The 20,015-nt window shown below is 45.1% G+C and overlaps 1 protein-coding gene across 3 annotated transcripts in view; it reads left to right on the forward strand.

Annotated features, from left to right (window-relative positions):
• The window catches only part of spns2 (SPNS lysolipid transporter 2, sphingosine-1-phosphate), a 66,804-nt gene that overhangs the window by 11,995 nt on the left and 34,794 nt on the right, over positions 1-20,015 (forward strand). For all 3 annotated transcript variants that reach the window (XM_053441210.1, XM_053441208.1, XM_053441211.1), the window contains exon 2: positions 7,642-7,707. In XM_053441210.1, coding sequence (XP_053297185.1) covers positions 7,642-7,707 — 66 coding nt within the window. The remainder of the gene's footprint in view (positions 1-7,641; positions 7,708-20,015) is intronic.

The following is a 20,015-nucleotide window of genomic DNA, read 5'->3' on the forward strand; positions in this document are numbered from 1 at the left end:
TTCAAGGTTGAGTTGAGCTGCTGCTCAGTATTCCTGAGAGACGCTGGTGTGAACGAGTGCAGCCCACTGAGATCCCCTGGCAGTCACAACACTCTCATCTCATCTCAAATACCTTTGCTCCGCTTCACTGCGTCTCCTCCCAATACGTCTAATGCACTATCTCATACGAACAAGTGGGCGACCACCCGCATGTAATATTGATGACCTATAGGTTTAGTCTGCTCCCTCGCTGCCTCACTGTGCATCCTCTCCACTACCATCAAATATTTAGCACGTACTGGCTGGGACTAATGCACCGTGGCCGTTGAGCTGAATTTAAGCTTTTGATTAGTGAAAGAAAATTAGCTGGAAAAAAACAACCTTTTAATCAAAGTGGTACCGCTGGCAAACCCACAGGAATTTTAATTTCATTCATTACCACAGTTGGCCGTCACAAATTTAGGAGATTAGAGTGAAAGCTGTCTCAAATGTAATGGTGGTTGTGTCTGTGGAACAGCGGCGTCTTCACACACTGCACGCTCCGATTGGAATTGATTCATCTTGGTGCATGACAGCAGTGTAGTGGTGGTATCCACACCAGAATCAGCACAGCAGTAAAAAATTAACCATAATGTTTTAATTACACTTTTTGTTTGTGTCGTTTTTGGTTGCATAGAAATATCATTGTTGAATATTTTATTTTCACAATCAGCTTTTAGAATAGTGGGAAAAAGGTTTTATGAAACTAAAACTCATAATGTTTAGTGGACCCTTGATAAGGCAAAGTAAAAAAAGAGACAATGAAACAACTGAAAGACAACTGAAACCAAAAGTATAAGATGCATTTTCCCATTTGGACCTACTTGGTGACAGATTCATACTGAGAAGAGGATATCAAATCCAGGAAGTGCAGTTTGAATGACGCATCCATCAGTGGAAAACTCAAAGAGACAAAACCATTATGGAAACATCTTCAGTCTTGTATCATGGTATATGGAACTGTGATAGCCCAACCTAATAACCCCACTGTTGAGTTGACATCGCTTCAGAAATGTAACAAAACTTATTTTATTTGTGCGACATAGTAATCATTAAACTCTTCTATTTAAATTTAGGAAAACTGTCTTATAGAATGTATGTAAAACCAATTCTACTGTCTTCCAACTATGTTTTGTTGACGCAGCATTAGAGTCTGAATGAACACGGCTTTACAGGACACATGACACCAACACTCTTCTTATTCTAGTGTAAATAACAAAAATGATATCAGTGCAATACTCTCAATAAGGCAGTCTAACCATAATGTATAGGCCTTATGTCCATATCAATACAAACTTTGCAGGTTTGATTTCTCTCTCAGTGCCTGAATGTGAGTCTGCCCTTTTCAGTTTTCATATATTCATGTAAAGACATATTTCTTTGAATTGGGAATTGTTTACTATTATGTTTGCTTGCCAGCAGTGTGTATCACAAAAAACTAAACGTAGACCAGCTCGTAAAAGGCATTGCTGTCCGAAAACTCCATAGGAAGCCTTTTAATCAATAGCTCTCAGATGTACACCTCCTTTCTTTCTCACGCCCACACAGCAGCATCCAAGCAGAAGAATACTACTGTATTTCTCACATGGTGTACAACACAAGTGGTTCACTGCGGCGTTGTGTCTTTGATGTGCTTCCTACAGAGAAGCAGGAGTTGAACTTTGCAGCGCACAGACACACTCCTCGCCTCTTGTTGATTTTATTTCACCGGCTCTGCAGCCCTCCCGTGCCGGCAGCCCCTTACACTGTTTCCCAGACATCTGCAGCACGTTTCCTTTCTGTGTGGCAGGGAGAGGAAGTGGAATGGAAAGAGAAGCTCCCCCGCCCACTGCGGCCACATAGCAAGGGAGGAGAGCCGTCGGTCAGGAGCCCGCCGGCCGCAGTCGGGCATTTTTGTGGTCACCTTTCTCCTCGCTGCAGTCTGAGGCGCTCGGCAGCCCGGGGCCTGTCTCTGTACCCTGCTGCTGCTGCTGGGTCCCCCCACACTGTTCCTTACTGAGTCTCACACACTCCAATCCAGAAAGTTTGGTCACAAGAACAACCAGAAAATACACTTTCTCCTCATTATATCCCCCCCCCTTCCTTTCCCAGACTATTTATACTGAAGGGGGGTGACACATGAAAAGGAATCACCCCCTTTGCAGGAATGGAGGGGGGAAGGATCTGGCCACATCAGCAGAGCGGCTCACCGCTGCCTGCCGCACTCTGGCCAGAATGAATGACTTCCATCCATTGGCTCCCGCTCACTCTGACACACAGTGAAACCAGGGGAAAGGGGAACATGCACACACACACACACACACAGTATATATATATATAAACAATGGAAACATATGCTTTGCAAATCCAATGCAGCCTTGACTGACCTGATGCAGCCACCACCTACTGTATTTCTTTCTCTTCCTCTCATGACTCTTCTCGTTGTCTCTCTCTCTCTCTCTCACTGTCTCTCTCTCTCTCCCTCTCTCCCTCTCTCACCGACAGCCATCACAGTTAAATTGGTCTGCTATTCTCTCCTTCCTCCTAGCCTAGTTTCTCTGAGCAGAAATAGAAGCAGAGGGGCCAGAGATCCACCCTGCTCTTTTGGGGATTTGATAGGAAATCTGTCCCCTCTGAGCTGATGTGGTCCTGTGTGGGTGTGTGTGTGTGTGTGTGGTTGTGCGGGGTGTGGCATTGTGTGTGGATTTGTTCACTTACGGTGTGTTTGTGATGTGTATGGTGGTCCCAGAGGAGCAATCCTGGCGGCGTGCGTCACTGCGCAGAATCTGGCCTTGCAAAAACAGCATTCGGTATGCTCAATTAAATGTTCACTCTGTGTCACACTCACTATCATGTTAAGTCAGAGTAATAATGTATTGTTGTTTTTCTCCATACATGATGCTGTAGGCGAGAGTAGTTCCAGTTTTCTGCAGCTTTAAATCTTTGTCTGTACAGTAAATGAACGTACTGGAGTGAATGGACATACTGGAGGCCTTATAATGGAAGAGGAAAGACTGAAAGAGAGTCCTATTCGTATCAAAGAATGATCATTCACCATTCATCGCTCTAAATGCAGCATTTGTGGTTTGTTTACATTCACCATTTTGGGTGAATTCTTTTTAAGGAACACTTTGGTCATAAAGGAGAACTTCATGAGAGGGTGGAATGAGTGTCAGCTCCTCGCTCGCCCCCGACGTAGAAGCTCTGTGTTTTCACTTCAGCCACGAGTATGTACAGCTCACAATAAATTCATGAAAGAGCTCTAAAAGGTCACAATACCCTGTCCACACCCATGCGGATATTTAGAAAAACTAGTTTTATCCTTAGTGTTTGGGCCTTTACGTAACTAGGACGTCACAGCTTACTTTTTATAAATTATTTTGGTTTTGAAGTTGATGCCACCAAAGGGTATTTGATGGATCATTGATGTAGACTTCATCGCTCCCTATACTTTCTTGTTTGAGCGTTTGAAGTTATTTTTGTGTGTGACAGAGATATTGTTGCGGGTGGAGCAGGAGCTGGACCCAAACGTACGACTGGCAAAAGTTTAATGATGATCTAAGAATCAATTGTAGGATGAGTGGTACTGGTACAGGAAGTCTCCGTATGGACATTGTCTTGGTTGCTGGAAAGTGAAAGACAGTATTACAGGCAGGACGGACAAGCAGGCGAACTAACCGGCTGGCTGATGAGTTACCTGAAACCAGCAGAGACACTCAGGCCTGATTATTCACCCATTCCATCAAGCTTGTTCATGATAAAATTTTTTACATAAAGCTAAACCAAGGGAGTGTCCAGCACATTAGGGAGGGAGAGGCTGAGTGTGAGCGCTGCTACCTTGAATGAACATGGACGTACCTGGTGTTATTGTGCTGTGCAGTCAGGAAGAGCCACATTCCTGCCATGTTTCCTGGCATCGCGCTCGGATACACATAGACCCCCCCCCCCCCCCCCCCGAAGGCCCTGAGACTTGATAAGCTCATTAACATTGTTCAATTAAATGAATCCGTGGGGTTGTGTGTGCGGCGTTGTCACGGTGGCAGTAGTGAGCTATAGGTGTAGCCACAATGTGAAATATCACTCTTCTTCACTGTTGCCATGGTGTCGTACGAGGTGTTTCTGCCACGCTATAATCACCGGTGTGATTTCCGACCACCTGAGTGTGACTGAGAGAGATGTCCTGTAAAGAGACGTTCTCATGGATGCATGCAGCTGCAGTCAGGAGGAGAAAGAGGCAGTTGGGAGATCTGGGAAGCCGAGTTCCTTTGTGGTCTCTTGACCTTTATCTCCTTGAGTGCCCGCACCGCGTTGCCATGGCAACTGAACTGGGCGCTGCCAGCTTGGGCGAGGGGTTGTGAGTGCCTCGTCCGCAGATACATCACCGAGTCCCTCTGTATTTCGAAGACACAGTTGTTGTGTTATCAGGACAGTCCGAAAAACATGAATCTCAGCCTCACTGAGTAAAAAGAAGAGATGCGTCTGGAGGACAGTGGATGATGGGGCGAGAGATGAAGTGAAAAGGCTCATTGAGAATAGAGAGGATAGTTGCGATACACTGCTACACAAACACAGAGCTGCTGGCTCGCTCTAATCCCTCACAGATTAGCACAGTACATTACACAGCTCATTGTACATGAATCTGGTACAGTAAACACTGAGGATTTGACCTGACTCCCACCACTTGTTTAAATGGATACACATCCACTGGGATACAAACTGCTGAGTATAGAATAACAGTTTATCTCAACTGTCACAGAAGTTTTCTCCTGGTTTTACAGTAAATTACATTTTGCCAACTCTACCTTTATTATTGTGTGATAATCGCGTGGCAAGTGTAGACGGGTGTGGCTCAGGCAAACGCAGACTCTGTCCAGGAGGGACGCTCCGCCATCTGCCACAGGAGTCCCCCCCCCCCCCCCCCCCCCCCCCTCCCAGCAGGCTGTACATAAGTGTCTGTGCGCTCCTTCCAGGCCAATTACAAGTACAGCTGCTGTCGTACAGTAAACTGTCGGACACTGTTGTCGCTGTTGGACGGGCCGATCCTTTGTTTGGGGTTGTTTTTAACAGCCAACCTGTCGGCCAAGGCCATGTAGGGTTGACAACTTCATGTGATGTGATAACAAGTGGTATTAAGTGTGTGCTTGTTTCAGTGTGTGATGACACGGACAGCTGATCAGCTCAGCAAACCCTCACAGGCCTTCTTATCTGAAGTCTGTGATGTAAACATGTGATGTCAGCTGCTGATTTCATCCCTGATTCACCCTGAATTGGGCTGGGTATTGAGAGAGTGCATAGCTCCACGAGGCCCAACAGTCTCCTTGTGAAGCCACATTTGATTAAATACATCTGGATCTTTATTTGGATGGCACCCAATCATAAGGCTCAACTCAAACATGTCCGATTTTTTCAAGATCAAGTTCCATGAATTATTCTTTTGAGAAATCACGAAAATGTTGAAAAATGTCCTGTTAAGAAGATCCCTGACCCATGTGGCATCCCTCCACCGAGTTCTGTGGGGATCCATCCAGTAGTCTTTGCATCATTCTACTAACTAACTAACAGACAAACTGAAATGAAAACATCACCTCCTGGGCGGAGGTAAGTATTTAAGTCACACTTGCGTTGAATCGAGGACTGACTGCCTCTCTATGTGCTGGGGCAGCTGTGGGAACTGCTCACAACAAGTGCCCTGACCACATGACAAAGCCAGGGTGACTCAGCAAATCAGTGTGTTTATTTTGAACCTGTACGTGACTGAACTGTCGGTTTCACTGAAACTGGGTGATGATAACTAGCATGAGAGCACCCTTGACTCAAGTCCTCATAATAGGGAAAGACGACAAGGAGCAGCGAGCACAGCTCTCAAACAAAGAATGTGAGCAGGTGCTTTGACTCAGATGACAGGAATCTGATTTGTGCCTCTGCTCCAAGTCCCAGTCCAACCTGCGAGCCGCCTTTAAAACCCGCTGCGTCTCTATGTTGACAAACAGACACGTCGTGCCAATGTCGAGGCACAAGAGAATCAACAACTTCCATTATGTTGAGGGTGGTTATTTACATGCTCGGCTGTTTTCTTCGCTCCGAGTCGACGGGGACAATATGGACGAGTTATGTCGGAGTGTAGCAGAGGTGCAGTAGACTCGAGGTCAGGTTATGCCGGGTTCTGCAGGGCTCAGAGCGAAGGAGCAGACAGATCAGAGGCAGACGGCTTTTTAAAATGTTAGTCATGCCGCTGTTCCATTCAAAATTGCATGTGGACTGCGAGCACTTCCAGGATAGAGATTTCACAAAAATAAAATAACATACGAGAGAGAGACTTTGAACTTTCGCAGAGCTGGAGTTCCCGAGAGGAGCAGGATTCATTTGATGAGACGTGCTGTTTCTCGTTTACTGAAGTTTGAAATTGTAAGCTAGCCGTAGAGGAATTTCTTTAACCCTAATTTTATCGCCCTGTGATCCTCTTCATCTTCTGATGTTTATGATGTGTTAAAAGGTTTGCGATGTTTCACAAGTCCTAGTTTCGGGACGAGCAGAGATTCAGCTGTTCGTGCGTGTCCCCTGTCGTACCTTTGGCCTAGCATCAGGTGTCATGTGCTTCGTTAAGGTATGAGAGTCATGCACAGTATGTGAGCTTCCTGTTGGTTTACACTGACAGAGTGAGGTTCAAGTATCGCGTGGTTTCTCACAGTGGAGCAAAGTCATGTTGTTGCTGTTACCAGAGGGAAAAAGTACACACTTTCGTTACTCAAGTAAACGTATGAGCACTGATTCAACCTCTTTACTCAAGTAAAGGTATAAAAGTACAGGCTCTGAAATATATTCAAAATATAGAAGTAAAAAGTTCCCCTCTGAGAGCCACTTACTGGCTGTTTCAAAGCAAACTGAAACCAGACCAAAAACAGGTTTAAAGCAAAACATGATCTGTGAGCTTTAATAATCTGTCAAATCTGAAATCTCTACAATGTGTTCATGTAGCTCTGCTTGATTGACTGGCTGATTCGTCACTTTCTTCCATGTTGTTGCGCCGCCCCTCTTTGCAGTCGAGTCTCCCTCTGTCGAGTCTGTTTCATTTTGGCCCTGTTACGTATGTCGAGCTGGAGGAATCGTCTTTTCTTTGTCACTCTCCCATTCATTTAGGAAATCTGTCTTGATGTTGGGAAGGTGGCGCTCAATATGGCGAAATAAGACAATTCTACTCAAATGCATTAAAAGGAAAGATACAGATATTTTTGTCCAAATGTAGGTGGCAAAAGTACAGATTCCGGAAAAATCGACTTAAGTACAGTAGCAAAGTATTCACTGTGCAGGAGCGGTTTCTCAGAGCTGTGTAGATGAGACATAATTTGTGGGGAAAGTGTATTGTTTGTTTTTGTGGAAAGTATGATTTAACAGCAAAGTTTAGCCCTGCCCGGCAGCTAGGAGAGCACTTATCAGGGATATTATGCTGCTGTTCAGGGATGTTAAGTGAATGAGCCCCTGAGTGCTGTCAAGCCACCACATCCAACAACAATCACAAGCCACAAAAGACGATCATACACCCAGAATTCTATTCACTTTAAGTCCAAGACAGAGGCCTGTTTCAATACCTGTGATTATGGTTGTTATTCAGTCTATTGATGTTGTTCCCTCTCCTCCTGTGTTCAGGTGTCCTGCTCGACATCCAGCGGCACTACAACGTCACTGACAGCGGAATGGGCCTGTTGCAAACAGGTAAGACCTTTAATCCCATAATAACACCTGTGAAAAATGGTTAGCTGATCGGCTTAACACATTGTCCGCATGATGAAGGTCATCATTGTGTAACTCGGATGTTTCTGTGTTTCAAAACTGAAACGCTAGAGATACCGATGGCTCAGTTTGCAGATGGAAGTGCTGCACATTATGGAGTTAATGATGAATCAAGTTATGACTTACTTATACCTCTCATCGATCTTCTCTTCCCCTGTAATAACGTGCCACTGTTGCAGGCTCTAAAACCATTCAGACTTTTCCCCCTGGTTCTAAATCCTTCAAGATTTCTCTAGATGACTCATTATAGAGGGCGACTGATTAAACGAATAAAGTTTATTTAAAGGTGATGGGGAGTAGAACTGCTTGAATGAAAGATGTTTTATAAATCTTTTTGTGTGTGGCTTGAGTCAACATCAGTTGGGCGTGGGGACTCCGATCATTAAAAGAATATTGTTTTTAACCGTCTATTGTGAGTCAGACAATGTTATTGGAGTGTAATGCTAAATATACAACTATGGCAACAAAGTGGGGTATTATTTTGACCTTTACAGAATTTATTTGCAGCACCATGTGAAAGGCTGCAGTCATTCGAAGCACAGCATTGGTTTGTTGAGTATCTCGACACTGCAAAATGGACACGTGCTCAGTTTGTTGAAATTTAGAAATATATTGAGGTAGAAGCTGGTTACATTTCTTTAACGACAAATCATCGCAGGCAGGTTTAAGCGAGGGTGTTTTGGTTGCAGCGTTTCCTCACAGCAGCAGTGGTGACACGGCAGGTCATCTGAAAGCAAAACAAAGTCAGCAGCCAGACGAGCCCTTCTCCTCAGCGCCTGCCTGCATGTACCCGGAGTGTCTAGAGCACTTCTGGCTGCAGGGCAGGGTTTCCTGCTCCACTCTGGTCCTCAGTGAATATCACCTTTTAGAGAGAGATACCTTAGCAAAGCCCTCTCATTGGAGGACTGGACCCCGTCTCCCTCGGACTCGTTCAAACGTGCACACACAAAGTGCCATTGAGGGGCGGGCAGCCAGTTGTGAGCGTGCGGGTGAAAGAATACAGCCCAGTGTTTGTGTTCCGTCACTTGATGTTTCTGCTGGGCTAAGTCAAGGTGAGCTGAAAGGCGTGTTGAGGACAAAAATATCTGCCAGGAGAAAGAAATCAGTGTTGTGATTCCTGTTGGCTTTTCAATGAATAAGCCATTTCATCATTTCCAGCCAGTTTGGCTCAAATTGTGAATCTTAAGCTTCTATCGCCTCTATTCTTTTCCATGTCATTCATAATTTTGTTGTTGTGTAGCCATACAACTCAAAGTCACGGTTTTATTTCACATCCTTACGTTTCTGATGTGTGAATAAAACCAGAGAACCCGACTCAGGCAACAACTAAGGGTGAGAAAAGAGCCATTCAGAGTTTTTCAACCCACAGCGTGCCTGTATTTTTGAAAACACACTTTTCCAGGTGAAGTCTGCTTGGTATAAAATCTTCACACGAAACAGGAAGCTGCAAAGGGCGTTTGACTCTTAATTCTGTTTGTCTTGGCTCATTATTTAGGCAACACACACCTTCTCACTGGCCCAGGCTCACACGCACTCTTCAACACACACAGCATGCTGGTTGAGCGGCATGTGTAGCTGATTTGCCCTCTGCACCGTCTGCGTTTGCAGGTCTCCGTGAAGCACTCAGTCTGGCTAAAAGCAGCGGTGCTTTGTGTTCCGTTCGTCTGGCCGGTCCCGGCTTGTCAGGGCTCAGACTCCGCTTGGCCCCTGATCCCCCGGCGACCTCTCTCTCTCTCTCACACCGGCCTGAGGAATGCCGGGTGTCCCAGGCCGAGCGCTGCGAGAGCGGGTGGGCGCAGACGGGGAGGCTGGATGTGAAGACGAGGTTAGGAGGTTGATGTGACCAGGGCGCTGGAAAGGAGAGTGTCAGTGTGTGCGTGTGCATGTTTACAGTAAGCACCCCTTACCGCCCGCTTCCTTCTCTGGAGGGAACAATCCCTGCCTCTGTGAGCACCTGCAGGCCAGGCCGGCTCTGCCTTCCCTCTGCTGCCTCTGTCCAGGCAGCTTTTGTGCACCTGGGAATGCAAACTGCCCACGTATGTGTTTTATAGCCAGTGGGCGTTGTGTGTGCTGGTGCTTTCTCTCCCTTCCTCCGCTGCCAGGTCACCCTCACACATTTTATAAATAAAAAAAAACACACTGACCACACACTGCAGGATCCAAGTCACAGAATAAACACCGGTCTGAGTCAGAATCCCTCTCGTGAATTCTAATCTGGTTCAGGTAAAGAGAAAAGTCGAGTTTTGAGCCTTTTCTTTGGCTCTTGATCAGAACTACTGGAATGAAAAATGTCCCATATCTAAACATTACTCATAAGCTGTTTTCTTTTTGGAAATACTCGCCTCACTGAGCACAGGAGGAGCCTCATGACCTGCTGCAGTATATGTATTTCGATTGCTGCACTGCAAAACATGTCTGTTGTCAATTTTTTGGTGTATTTTAGAAGTGGCATTTAATCATGTTTAATGTTTGACTTGGGATTTTGAAACAAATTTCACAAAGATTTCCAAAAGAAAATCTAGAATGGTCTCTCATTGTCATAAATAGAATTGCACACAGTGGAGTACTTGCCTCCTCAGAGTCTCCTGACATTCGCAGTCAGCACTAAGATATAAGGACTTCTTCCCTGACCCATACCACATTCTTCACTAAGTTTCGTTGGAGAGTTTGAAAAGTTGATCTTATAAATGGTAATGAATCAATATAAATATAATTGTTTTTGAGGAAAAAAGCTTCACATTCAGCACTTTTCGTCCCCCCAGAATTTAATAGAATAAACTTCATTCGACATAGGAATGATACTGGTAAAAATGGGACCAATTAGGAAACTGTACCGCGGGTTAGAGAGTGGATGCATTAAGCATTATAGATATAATAAGAAACTCTCCACACTCGTGAGACCCAATGACGTGGTAGTACACTAGGTTCTTTCCATCCGGTAAACTGGTGTTTACATGTGAAAGGACAACGCATGGACAACACCCTGTGGTGAGCTCGGCCTCCGCAGCACCAGCTATTTCTGTTATTTGGAAACAGCGACCCTTTTAAAAGCAGCTTACACAACACAAATTGATGTTAGGTATGTGCTCATTTCTGCCGTGCGTGAGCGCGCGTCACGTGCACCATGACTGCCCGAGGAGCTAAGGTCTCAGCTGTCTGTGTAAGGGGATGATGTGCTTGGGAGCTGTCAGTCAGGTTAGGGTAGAGGCGCGCTGGTTAAGCCTGCAGCTCTCCGGCTCGGTCCATTAGCGGGTGGAGATGCTCTCACCTGCGCTCAGCGGACCTGTCAGAGCACCGGGACTCCAACTCTCCCACCGAAAACGGCCCCGGGGCGGCCTCTGTGTGAAGTGAGGGGGTTTGCGGGGCAGGAGGGGTTAATGGAAGAGAGGAAGAGGAGAGGGGCTTCACCTGGATGAGGTTACCTCTGGTTGAGGGGAGTTTTGAGACCTTTTGTTAACCACACTGAGAAATCTGAGAGAAGGCTTTCTCCTCCTGTTAACATGCTTACTCTATTCGAGCGCTCTGAGGCAAGACACGGGAAAAAATATCTTTAATGGGTCGAATTATCTGCCATGATGAACGATCCCCCCCACTGGTGGAACATGGAAGCAGAGGTATTGGGGTCAGTAGGGCTGGATGAGACTACAGCTTAATAAGGAGCCGGTGCTCAAAACAGCCCACAGACTGTCTGTGCCCTGTTCTGTGTGTGGCTGCCCACCTTGTCTGAAACGCGACACCGGCACACACACACACACACATTCACACACACACACCAACTGACATTGAACCAGTCTTAACAGGGTGTCAGTCAGCCAGCATGTGAGCTTCGAAGAATGAGGCCACAGGTGCTGTGTGAGACGTTACACATCAGACGTATACATGCACTGCACAGACACACACACACACACACACAAAAGCTTTAGGCCAAAACCACAAGACGTTAGCATTGTACACTGAGGGTTTATCCAGCGCTGTATTGTAGCTGTGGCCGTCTGGAGGCTGTTATGAAGTGGACCCGAGGTGTGGCCAAGTGTGTAGGTTTATGGTCAGTGTCAGTCAAAAATTCCTACAGTTGGATGGAGGCCCTCTCTGATTTCCTTTTACACAGTCTGAAGTTATCAGTGCTTGATCAGCTGTTTTGGCCGCTCACAGCTGCTCCTATTTTGTCTCCAGCCGTCATTTGCCGTCCCTCGGTGCGTCCCCTCTCGCTCTCTCGCTCCCTCTCTCTCTATCAGCAGTTTGGCAGCTGCTGTTTCCCCGTCGTCACCCCCACTAGCACCTCAGAGGAGTTCGAGGAGATGAAGGCATGATGGGAAATGGAGGGAGAGGAAGGAGCCACCTGTGGCGTCGTCTCTGGTCACGGGTGGCAGCGAGGTTTAATCTCCTCCGCTATTGATTCCCAAAGCTAAATAATGACATTGCGATGGGTGTTGAGCAGCTCCTCTCCTGCTGGGACAGGAATAGAACAATGACCTGATGATGCATCAACAGCCCGGTGTGTGTCTCTGTGTGTGTGTGTGTGTGTGTGTGTGTGTGTAGGGGGGGGGCTCCATCCCTGGCTGTTTTTATAGGCCACATCTCGGAGGAGGGCAGTTGTTGGGCGATGATTGGCACCCTGCTCCTCCTTTCCTTCCCCCCTCACTTCCTGTTGACGAACCAATAGCACTGCCAATGAGTGACTGACGATCCAATCAGGATTATATGGCCAATTAAACAAGCGCTGTCAACCCTCGCTGTGTCTCAATTCACTTACAATTCATGCTATACCCTGTACATGTGTGGATGGAAGTATCTAACTTGAGTCACAGCACATTTTCATGTAAATGGCCTATGAGATGGTGGCTCCTTACTGTCAAGCACCAGAAACAAACAAAGCAGTGGTGGAGTTTTGTGATGGATTCAAACAATAGACTCTTGTCACCCTCAACACTCGCCATCTTGGCTACAGAGCGGAATAGGAGGGACAAACAAAGTGTTCTCTCAAATGGTTGCGTAATTTCCACATTGTGTGAAACAGGCAGCGCACACAAGACGCTGTATGTATTTTCAAGTCCACTGAGGAAAGCAGCTAGCAATAGCATAATTTCCATTAAGTGCCCAAAAGCTGCAGTGTAATTTCAGATATATGGTCGAAATTCATGTGGACTGACTGAAGTATCTAATCCAAGTATACGTCCCGTGAGATCACTCTTATCTTTAAGGAACAAAGCAAGTCTATTGGTATAGACTCACACTGATTTAAAAATAGCCCTTTTTAGTCAACACTGAATAGATCAAACATTCGGGCCAAAAAGATCATTCGTGACATTTCCTCCCGCTTCTCGGAAACAGAGGCTGAACACAGATCGATCGCCTGACGCTGCGGGAGGCCGAACAGCTCTTTCTGTTCAGAGCGACATCAACAGATCAATCAGGAACAGACACACACACACACACACACACACACACACACACACACACACACACACACACACACACACACACACACACACACACACACACAGTCCTCCTGTTCAAACACATGCGCTTGATACATACATACCTCAGCAAGTCAAGGTCAAACACAGGTACGTCTCTATGCTCTATTCATTCTTAAATTAAAGCATGTGTATATGTTTTTAACGGGAATCATAGGTTTCATATCCCATTAGTCCCAATGTCAAGGGTGGATTACAATAACACAAACACTGACAAATTCATTAAGTCGGTTTCTTGTGAAGTTAGTGCAAGAAAATGGTTGGAAATAAAAAAAACATTGCCCAGAGTGCCCTGCTGCTGGAAAAAACAACATGCTTTTTATTAATGCTGCAGCCTGGACTGCAGATTGCAACTCTCGACTGAAAGCAAGTCTCACGACTGTTTCTTGTTTTAAGAACGGGGGGAAAAAAATGTTGCACCTTCTTTAATCACACCATATGTGCTTGCCTATAATATGCGCTGGTAATGTACAAAAGATGATGTTCCAGAGGGCTCCCGCCAGCGAGAGTGGTATTTGTAGCAGCGTGAAATCCTCCCCAGCTGCAGCTCTCACACGAAGCAGGTAGTGGAGAGATCTGCCGCAGTGACAAGCCATCAGCTCTCACAGGGGCTGAAAGATGGAGTAAAATAAAAGAGGTTTAAGTTGGCAACAGGTAGCGCTTGATGTCAGCTTCTGCAAAGAATTAGCTGCCGAGTTTGACAGCAACAGGAGAAGAGAGAGTGCGGCTCGCATGGGTATTTCCCAGGCTTCATGTGGCATTTATCAAGAGGCAGCCAACGCATGGGTAACCCAACACTGGTGAAGTCTGAGCGCCGGGGTTTCTTAGAGAATTAGCGGCGATCAGAAATGCGAGGAATGCAGAAATGTTCGGGGCGCCACATGAAGGGGAATCCAGGAGGCAGAAATGTGATGAGAATGTGTGCGTTACAGTACGACACATCGCTCGCATGTTTGGATCCGGTTTCCCATTCAGACCAAAGTTGTGTATCACACCCTCCACAGGCAGCCCCATTAATCATTAGTGGGAGAGAGAAAGCTGCCACTCCCACCAGTGCAAACTCAACACACACGGTGGCTGAAACGATATTCTTGTCTGCGTGAAAAAGATCAAGCAGTGAAATGAGTGTAACATCCCATCCTTTTAAGTAAGAAGTATTGATTCTCTCTCGTTAGTATTTCATCTGAATATCATATCGAGCTAGAAGCGTGAATTACTCTGCTCCATATGGACACACACAGACGTTTGATGAGGCCCAGAACTCCAGTAAACAGCATCAGATTTAGTCATGTGTTGAAAATAATACACCAGGGATGGTGCAAGCCTCCTGGCTGTGTTGGGTTAACTAATGTAAGCTTGTACGTCTCCACAGCCACAAACTCCGAAGTAAACCCCCCATCACCGTTCCGCCTTGGTGTTACTATAATAGCAAATTCGCATAATGCAGATACATTTGTTAAATGTGAACTGTATTGATCATTGTCATTTAGCCCTGAAGCTACTTTCAGACGGACACTGAACTCCAGGTAATCTCCTGACATTCTCCGGAGGGGCTGTATCTGCACATGTCTGAGTGAGAGCCTCTGGAGTTTCTTCTGCCAACCTCCTAATTAAAACTCTGGAGAATGTCCCAATGAGCCTTTGCGAGATATGCCGAGACGGAGTATTGATGATGTTTCGAACAGACACAAAAACAACAAAACACAATCTTAGTATGAAAAAGCTGTGCCATACACGTAGAAGGACACAGATTAAGATGTCAAGTCAGTTTTATTTTTGCAGTAAACAAAAACCTGTGATCTCCACTGCAGAATTAGTACGTCTTGTCCTTCCTCTGTCTGCTGCACCCCCCCTCACCTGGTGGAGAATGTTCTGCTTCATTGTTCACGTATGAATGGCAAACTCTTGAGAAAGTTCTGGCCAGTACAGGTATTCTCAAGAATTCAGGTCTGAAAATGGCTTTATTTGTCCGTGCCTATCCGGAAACGATGTGAATCAGATTCCTCTACCTGAATATTTCTCTAAGAAAGTCAGGGAGCAGTGCTTCACATGTCCCGGTAGCAATCTTCAGCTACTTTGCTGTGTGTTCAGACAAATGTACATGATCAGCTTAAATCAGGACCATGGGGACTGCAGACTCTGCTTCTCATCCACAATTAGAGCTGCAGTGCTTTTATTGTGAAAGAGTAATCCGATTGAGAAATAGCAATCTTGTTTTGCGGGCAGCCATGGACAGATGAATTAATTTGATGTCCCTCGTCACGTGTCCATGTCTTAGTCCGTGCACCTGTGTTCCCCCGTGTGCCCTCTGCTGCACAGAGAACATGTCATGTGACACACTGCAGGGTTTTTGTTTTCTGAGAGAGGTTACTTGTGGTCAAACATTTTCTGTGTGTGATGACATTGGTATGCAGGGTTGGGTTTCCTGATGTATTTCCACAGAAGTGTCAGTGCCCTCTACCAAAACATTTGAACTGTTAACCTCAATGGTTATGATAAGATGATATTTGAATGACAAGTGTATCATCTTCCATGTGAGGTCACCAGAATGCCATGATGACACTGGGCTGTGACCCCAAAGTCACAGCAGCTCAATTTCACACACTTTTGGACTTCTGCACAATCATGCCATGTATTCTTTGAAATTCACAAACCTATTTGAAAGCCTTTGCTTTGTCGTCTCTACAAGTCAAATACAATCTATTGTCTAATCTACATGATAACAGAAATCATATCAGTTGAGACCGTGCAACAACAAACTACCAAGCTGTTTTTACTGACTACCAGACATTACTCATCCATAGTTACTTTCCGCACAAACATCTCCGGTTGCAGCAGAGCAGATAACCTTGCAGGGACAGAAAGGGCAGAGGCACAAAGGTGGAGGAGAGTCAACAGACGCTGCAGATGAAAGATGTATTTGTGGAAGCAGCGTGTTTACGGCATAATGAGCGCTCGAGCCCAGACACAAACACACACTACCGACTGTGAATATGTCAAAGGGTCAATGGCGCTGAATGACAACGCTAATGTCTCCAGACACGTTTGGACCTGCAGGTAGGATGTGCTGCTCCTGCTCCCCCTGTTCTTTGTCCTGCGGCTGACGGACACTGGAATTCCTTGAACCGCTGAGGCCTGGTTGGACCCTATACGTCCTGACTGTCAGGCTGCACAGCCGCAAGGATGAAGCTGTCTTGTGGGAAATACCCAAATTACAAAGCTAAAATGAAGAGGAAGAGGGAGGAGGAGTTTCCACAGATGACTTTGATACCATTTTCCTTTTTTTGGGAAAAGAGCATTATAACAATATACGTCATTACACTAAGGTTGTGGTTTTTATGCCATGTTATCTTTATGGCATGCTCTGCTATGGATTATTTCATTTTCAATCACCTAAAGGGCTAGAATTGCACTCGGAGAGCACATACCACCACCAAGGCCCTGATGAACCACATTTACTAGATCCAGATTTTTATTTGGATCTGCACAAAATAGCTCACACCCATATATCTGTCATTCAAACCTGCTTAGTTCCTTTCATACACTATTCTCGGAAAATCTATCTTGACAAACATTTCCGCCTACTGATCCGTATCCACACCAAAACGCAACGCTCTCTTCCTCAGGTCATGCCCTACCCTTTACACAAAATGTTATGATAATCAGTTGAGTAGTTTTTTCCTCCTAACTCAGAAACATAACCTCCCATTTAGAGACAGTAAAAAAGGTCCTTGAAAGAGATCTTGATTTTTGTGTTTGGCCTCTGTAGCTCAACGCAGCTCTGTGCCTTTTTAATTCTATATTAAAATCAAAAGAAAAAATATTTCTTTTTGTAATTAATTCCGCACAGGTGCAGCTTTTGAATCCATGACAAACCACAGTCAGTTCAACAGCCTGATCTCAGAGGAAGTAGCTTATAAGGGAGCCCTTGAAAGCAGCACACGGCGTACATCTGCTTTGGTGCAGCTTTAAGCCGTACTGTATTCCTGTGCCTCTCAGAACCTTCATTTCCACTTTTTCAACCTTAATCAGTCTCTTCACTGTCACAAGAAATAAGACCTCAAAAGAAAATGCTCAAATAATGTGCTGCTGAGAATTTGCAATCCCGCATCCGGATGCTGAGCCACACAGGTGCTCTCTTCAGGGAGAGCCAGTGTTTCATAGGGAAATACATCTGTGCAGGCACAGTGAATATCAATAACACACACACACACACACACACACACACCCACACAACATATGTGTGTCTGTATCTACGCATAGCGCTCTATTCGCAGCGGCTTTGAATCACAGGCGGTGAGTCATCCCATAGGTATTGTTCGGCTGGCCAATCAAAGCAAGGGCTGGATGTCCGGTGTTTCTAGTCTGTGTGGCATGTGAAGGAGAAGAGAAACAGTGTGTGTTTGTGTGTGTGTGTATGTGTGTGTGTGTGTGTGTGCGTGTGTGTGTGTGTGTGTGTGTGGTTGTGTGTGTGTGTGTGTGTGTGTGTGTGTGTGTGTGTGGTTGTGTGTACAGCTTGTTTAAGTGTTTTCTGAGTTTCCTTACTGTCTATGTTGTTTCTGCCCAACAACAGGCGCCTGAGCGTCTCTGCTCCACTGCACCAGTATTTCCACTGTTGAGTGTAACCCATGGGCCATGTCATTGGTTTTCTTTAAAGTTATTTTTAGTGTGAAATTTCTTATACAAAAAACATGTGGTGAGAAAAACATCTGAATCCTTCAGAAGAGGCGTAATTAGAACAATTTAACCAATCAAACCATTTTTACAGTGTAATTTTTTTAAAGATAAAAAAGCTTTTGGTACCACAAGACTTTTTTTTACATGGTCTTAAATGATTCATGTGGGGCCACTAATGGAGAAAGATGGTAAATGATGATGGTGATATTAACGAATGAAGATGAATGATCAAGACCTTTATGTCTGGAGACTTAATAGATCATTGTAAAGTAAAAAACATTGTATTTGTAAAAGGTGAAGACCTTTACAATAAGTTTTCCGGAATTAATATCCGACATTTTTTATTAGTTCTGGCCTAGAGAGGCTCTGAGTAAAGTCATTATATTGTGGCTCATGCAGGGCCTCACTCAGCACCAGTGTAACATCACACTTACACAGCGATGTCAGACGTCAATGTCTCCACTATACCTGTTTTTGAGTCTGCTTTTAGACTGCCTCTAAGCCTTTGTCTGGTCGTGGAATGTCCTAAGACCGCTGTAATTGATGTAATTTACTCGCTGAGACAAAGTGTGAAACACGCACAGCGGCATCTTGTGTGGAATTTAAAGACGAGAACATCAGAGAACATCAGAACAGGGCGGATGCTCCCTCCTGTACCTGAGGCACGTGCAAAAGACTGGAATTTGAATTCTTTTGTGGGAAAAAGATTGAGTGGATACACTGGACTGCTTTTATCTCTTCTGTCAGAAGTACACAAGGTTCTAGAGGCTCTGGGTTCATTTTGTCCTTTAAGGCCTCACTACAGAGACAAGGTGAAATAGATTAGAAGGAATAATGATTAATTAATCTACAAAGACTTCAAAATACAAAACCACTTCTACTCACCTGGCCCCAAGGGTGCAGTCAGATGAGCAGACATTATTAAATGACCTTAATGGTTCAATCAACCTAGTGAGGGGACACTGACTCGTCTTTGTATTCACAGCTTGGCTTAACTCAGGATTCTTATGAGCATAAACAATAATTTAGTGCTCTTGCCTTCAATTAGTTCCGAAATGTTTCTTCACGTATACAGTCACTGGTGTGGAACGGAAAACTACTCCGAGCCTAATAGGAGATAAACAAAGGCTTTCAAAGACAGGGATGTGTGTTTGTGAAGCTAAAATGTTGCACAAGCTTAATGATAAGGGCAGGATGTCAGGCAGAGCTGATACTGGTGGATTGGTTGAGTTTCGACTCACTTCCCTCAGAGATAGACGGCTACCCAATGCCAGCTTTCGTAACTACAAACCAACAGCCAATACTGTGATTACCAGCAAAAAGTCACGACTTTCTTAACATTCTTTGACTTTTTGCTTTACCTGCAACTGAAAAATTAGATTTCATTATGTATTTTTTGCCTTCTGTTGTATGTTTCCATTGTCAAGATGTAAACAGGAGTGTCAATAACGAAGGTTATTGTTCCAGATTGAGATGAAGGGGGACAGAGCTTTTGAAATGAGAGTCTCTGCACCTGCCTGTCAGAGGAAATACAGCAGGTCGAGTCGGTGGATTCCTTTAAATCAAAGGATATTTAACGTATTCACAGATTCTACCTAATTCTACTTTTTATTTTTGTAATTGGAGGTCATGCCTAAATTTCTGTCACAAGTTTAGTTTTTTTATCTTTTATTGTTTCGTTTTTCTTTGCGACTTTGTTTTAAGTTGTTTTTATGATGTTTTTGAGTTTTTGCTTGTGTGTTTTTTTATTTAAAAGCACTTATAAAATGTTTTACTTCTCCATTGAAAACACAGCCCGGGTGAACTGTCGTGCTGTGACAGTCATTGGCCGCCTGCTGAAGTAGTCAAAGCTGACCATTGTCCTTTAAATGAGGTTATGAAAACGTTTCCCCCCCCTTTGGCCTGCAGTGTAAACATCCACGCCTGTGGTGCACGCCGCACATCAGCTCCTCGCTGCAGGAGCGTTCCGGCAGCGTATCTCCTGCATGTGCACTTCATCTGCAGCATCTTCAGCCATTAGCTGTGAGTTTATCTCTGATGACACGGTGGAGATCACACCTATGTGGACTCACCTCC

The sequence above is a fragment of the Pleuronectes platessa genome, chromosome 15 (genome assembly GCF_947347685.1).
Source record: "Pleuronectes platessa chromosome 15, fPlePla1.1, whole genome shotgun sequence".
Lineage (NCBI taxonomy): Eukaryota > Metazoa > Chordata > Actinopteri > Pleuronectiformes > Pleuronectidae > Pleuronectes > Pleuronectes platessa.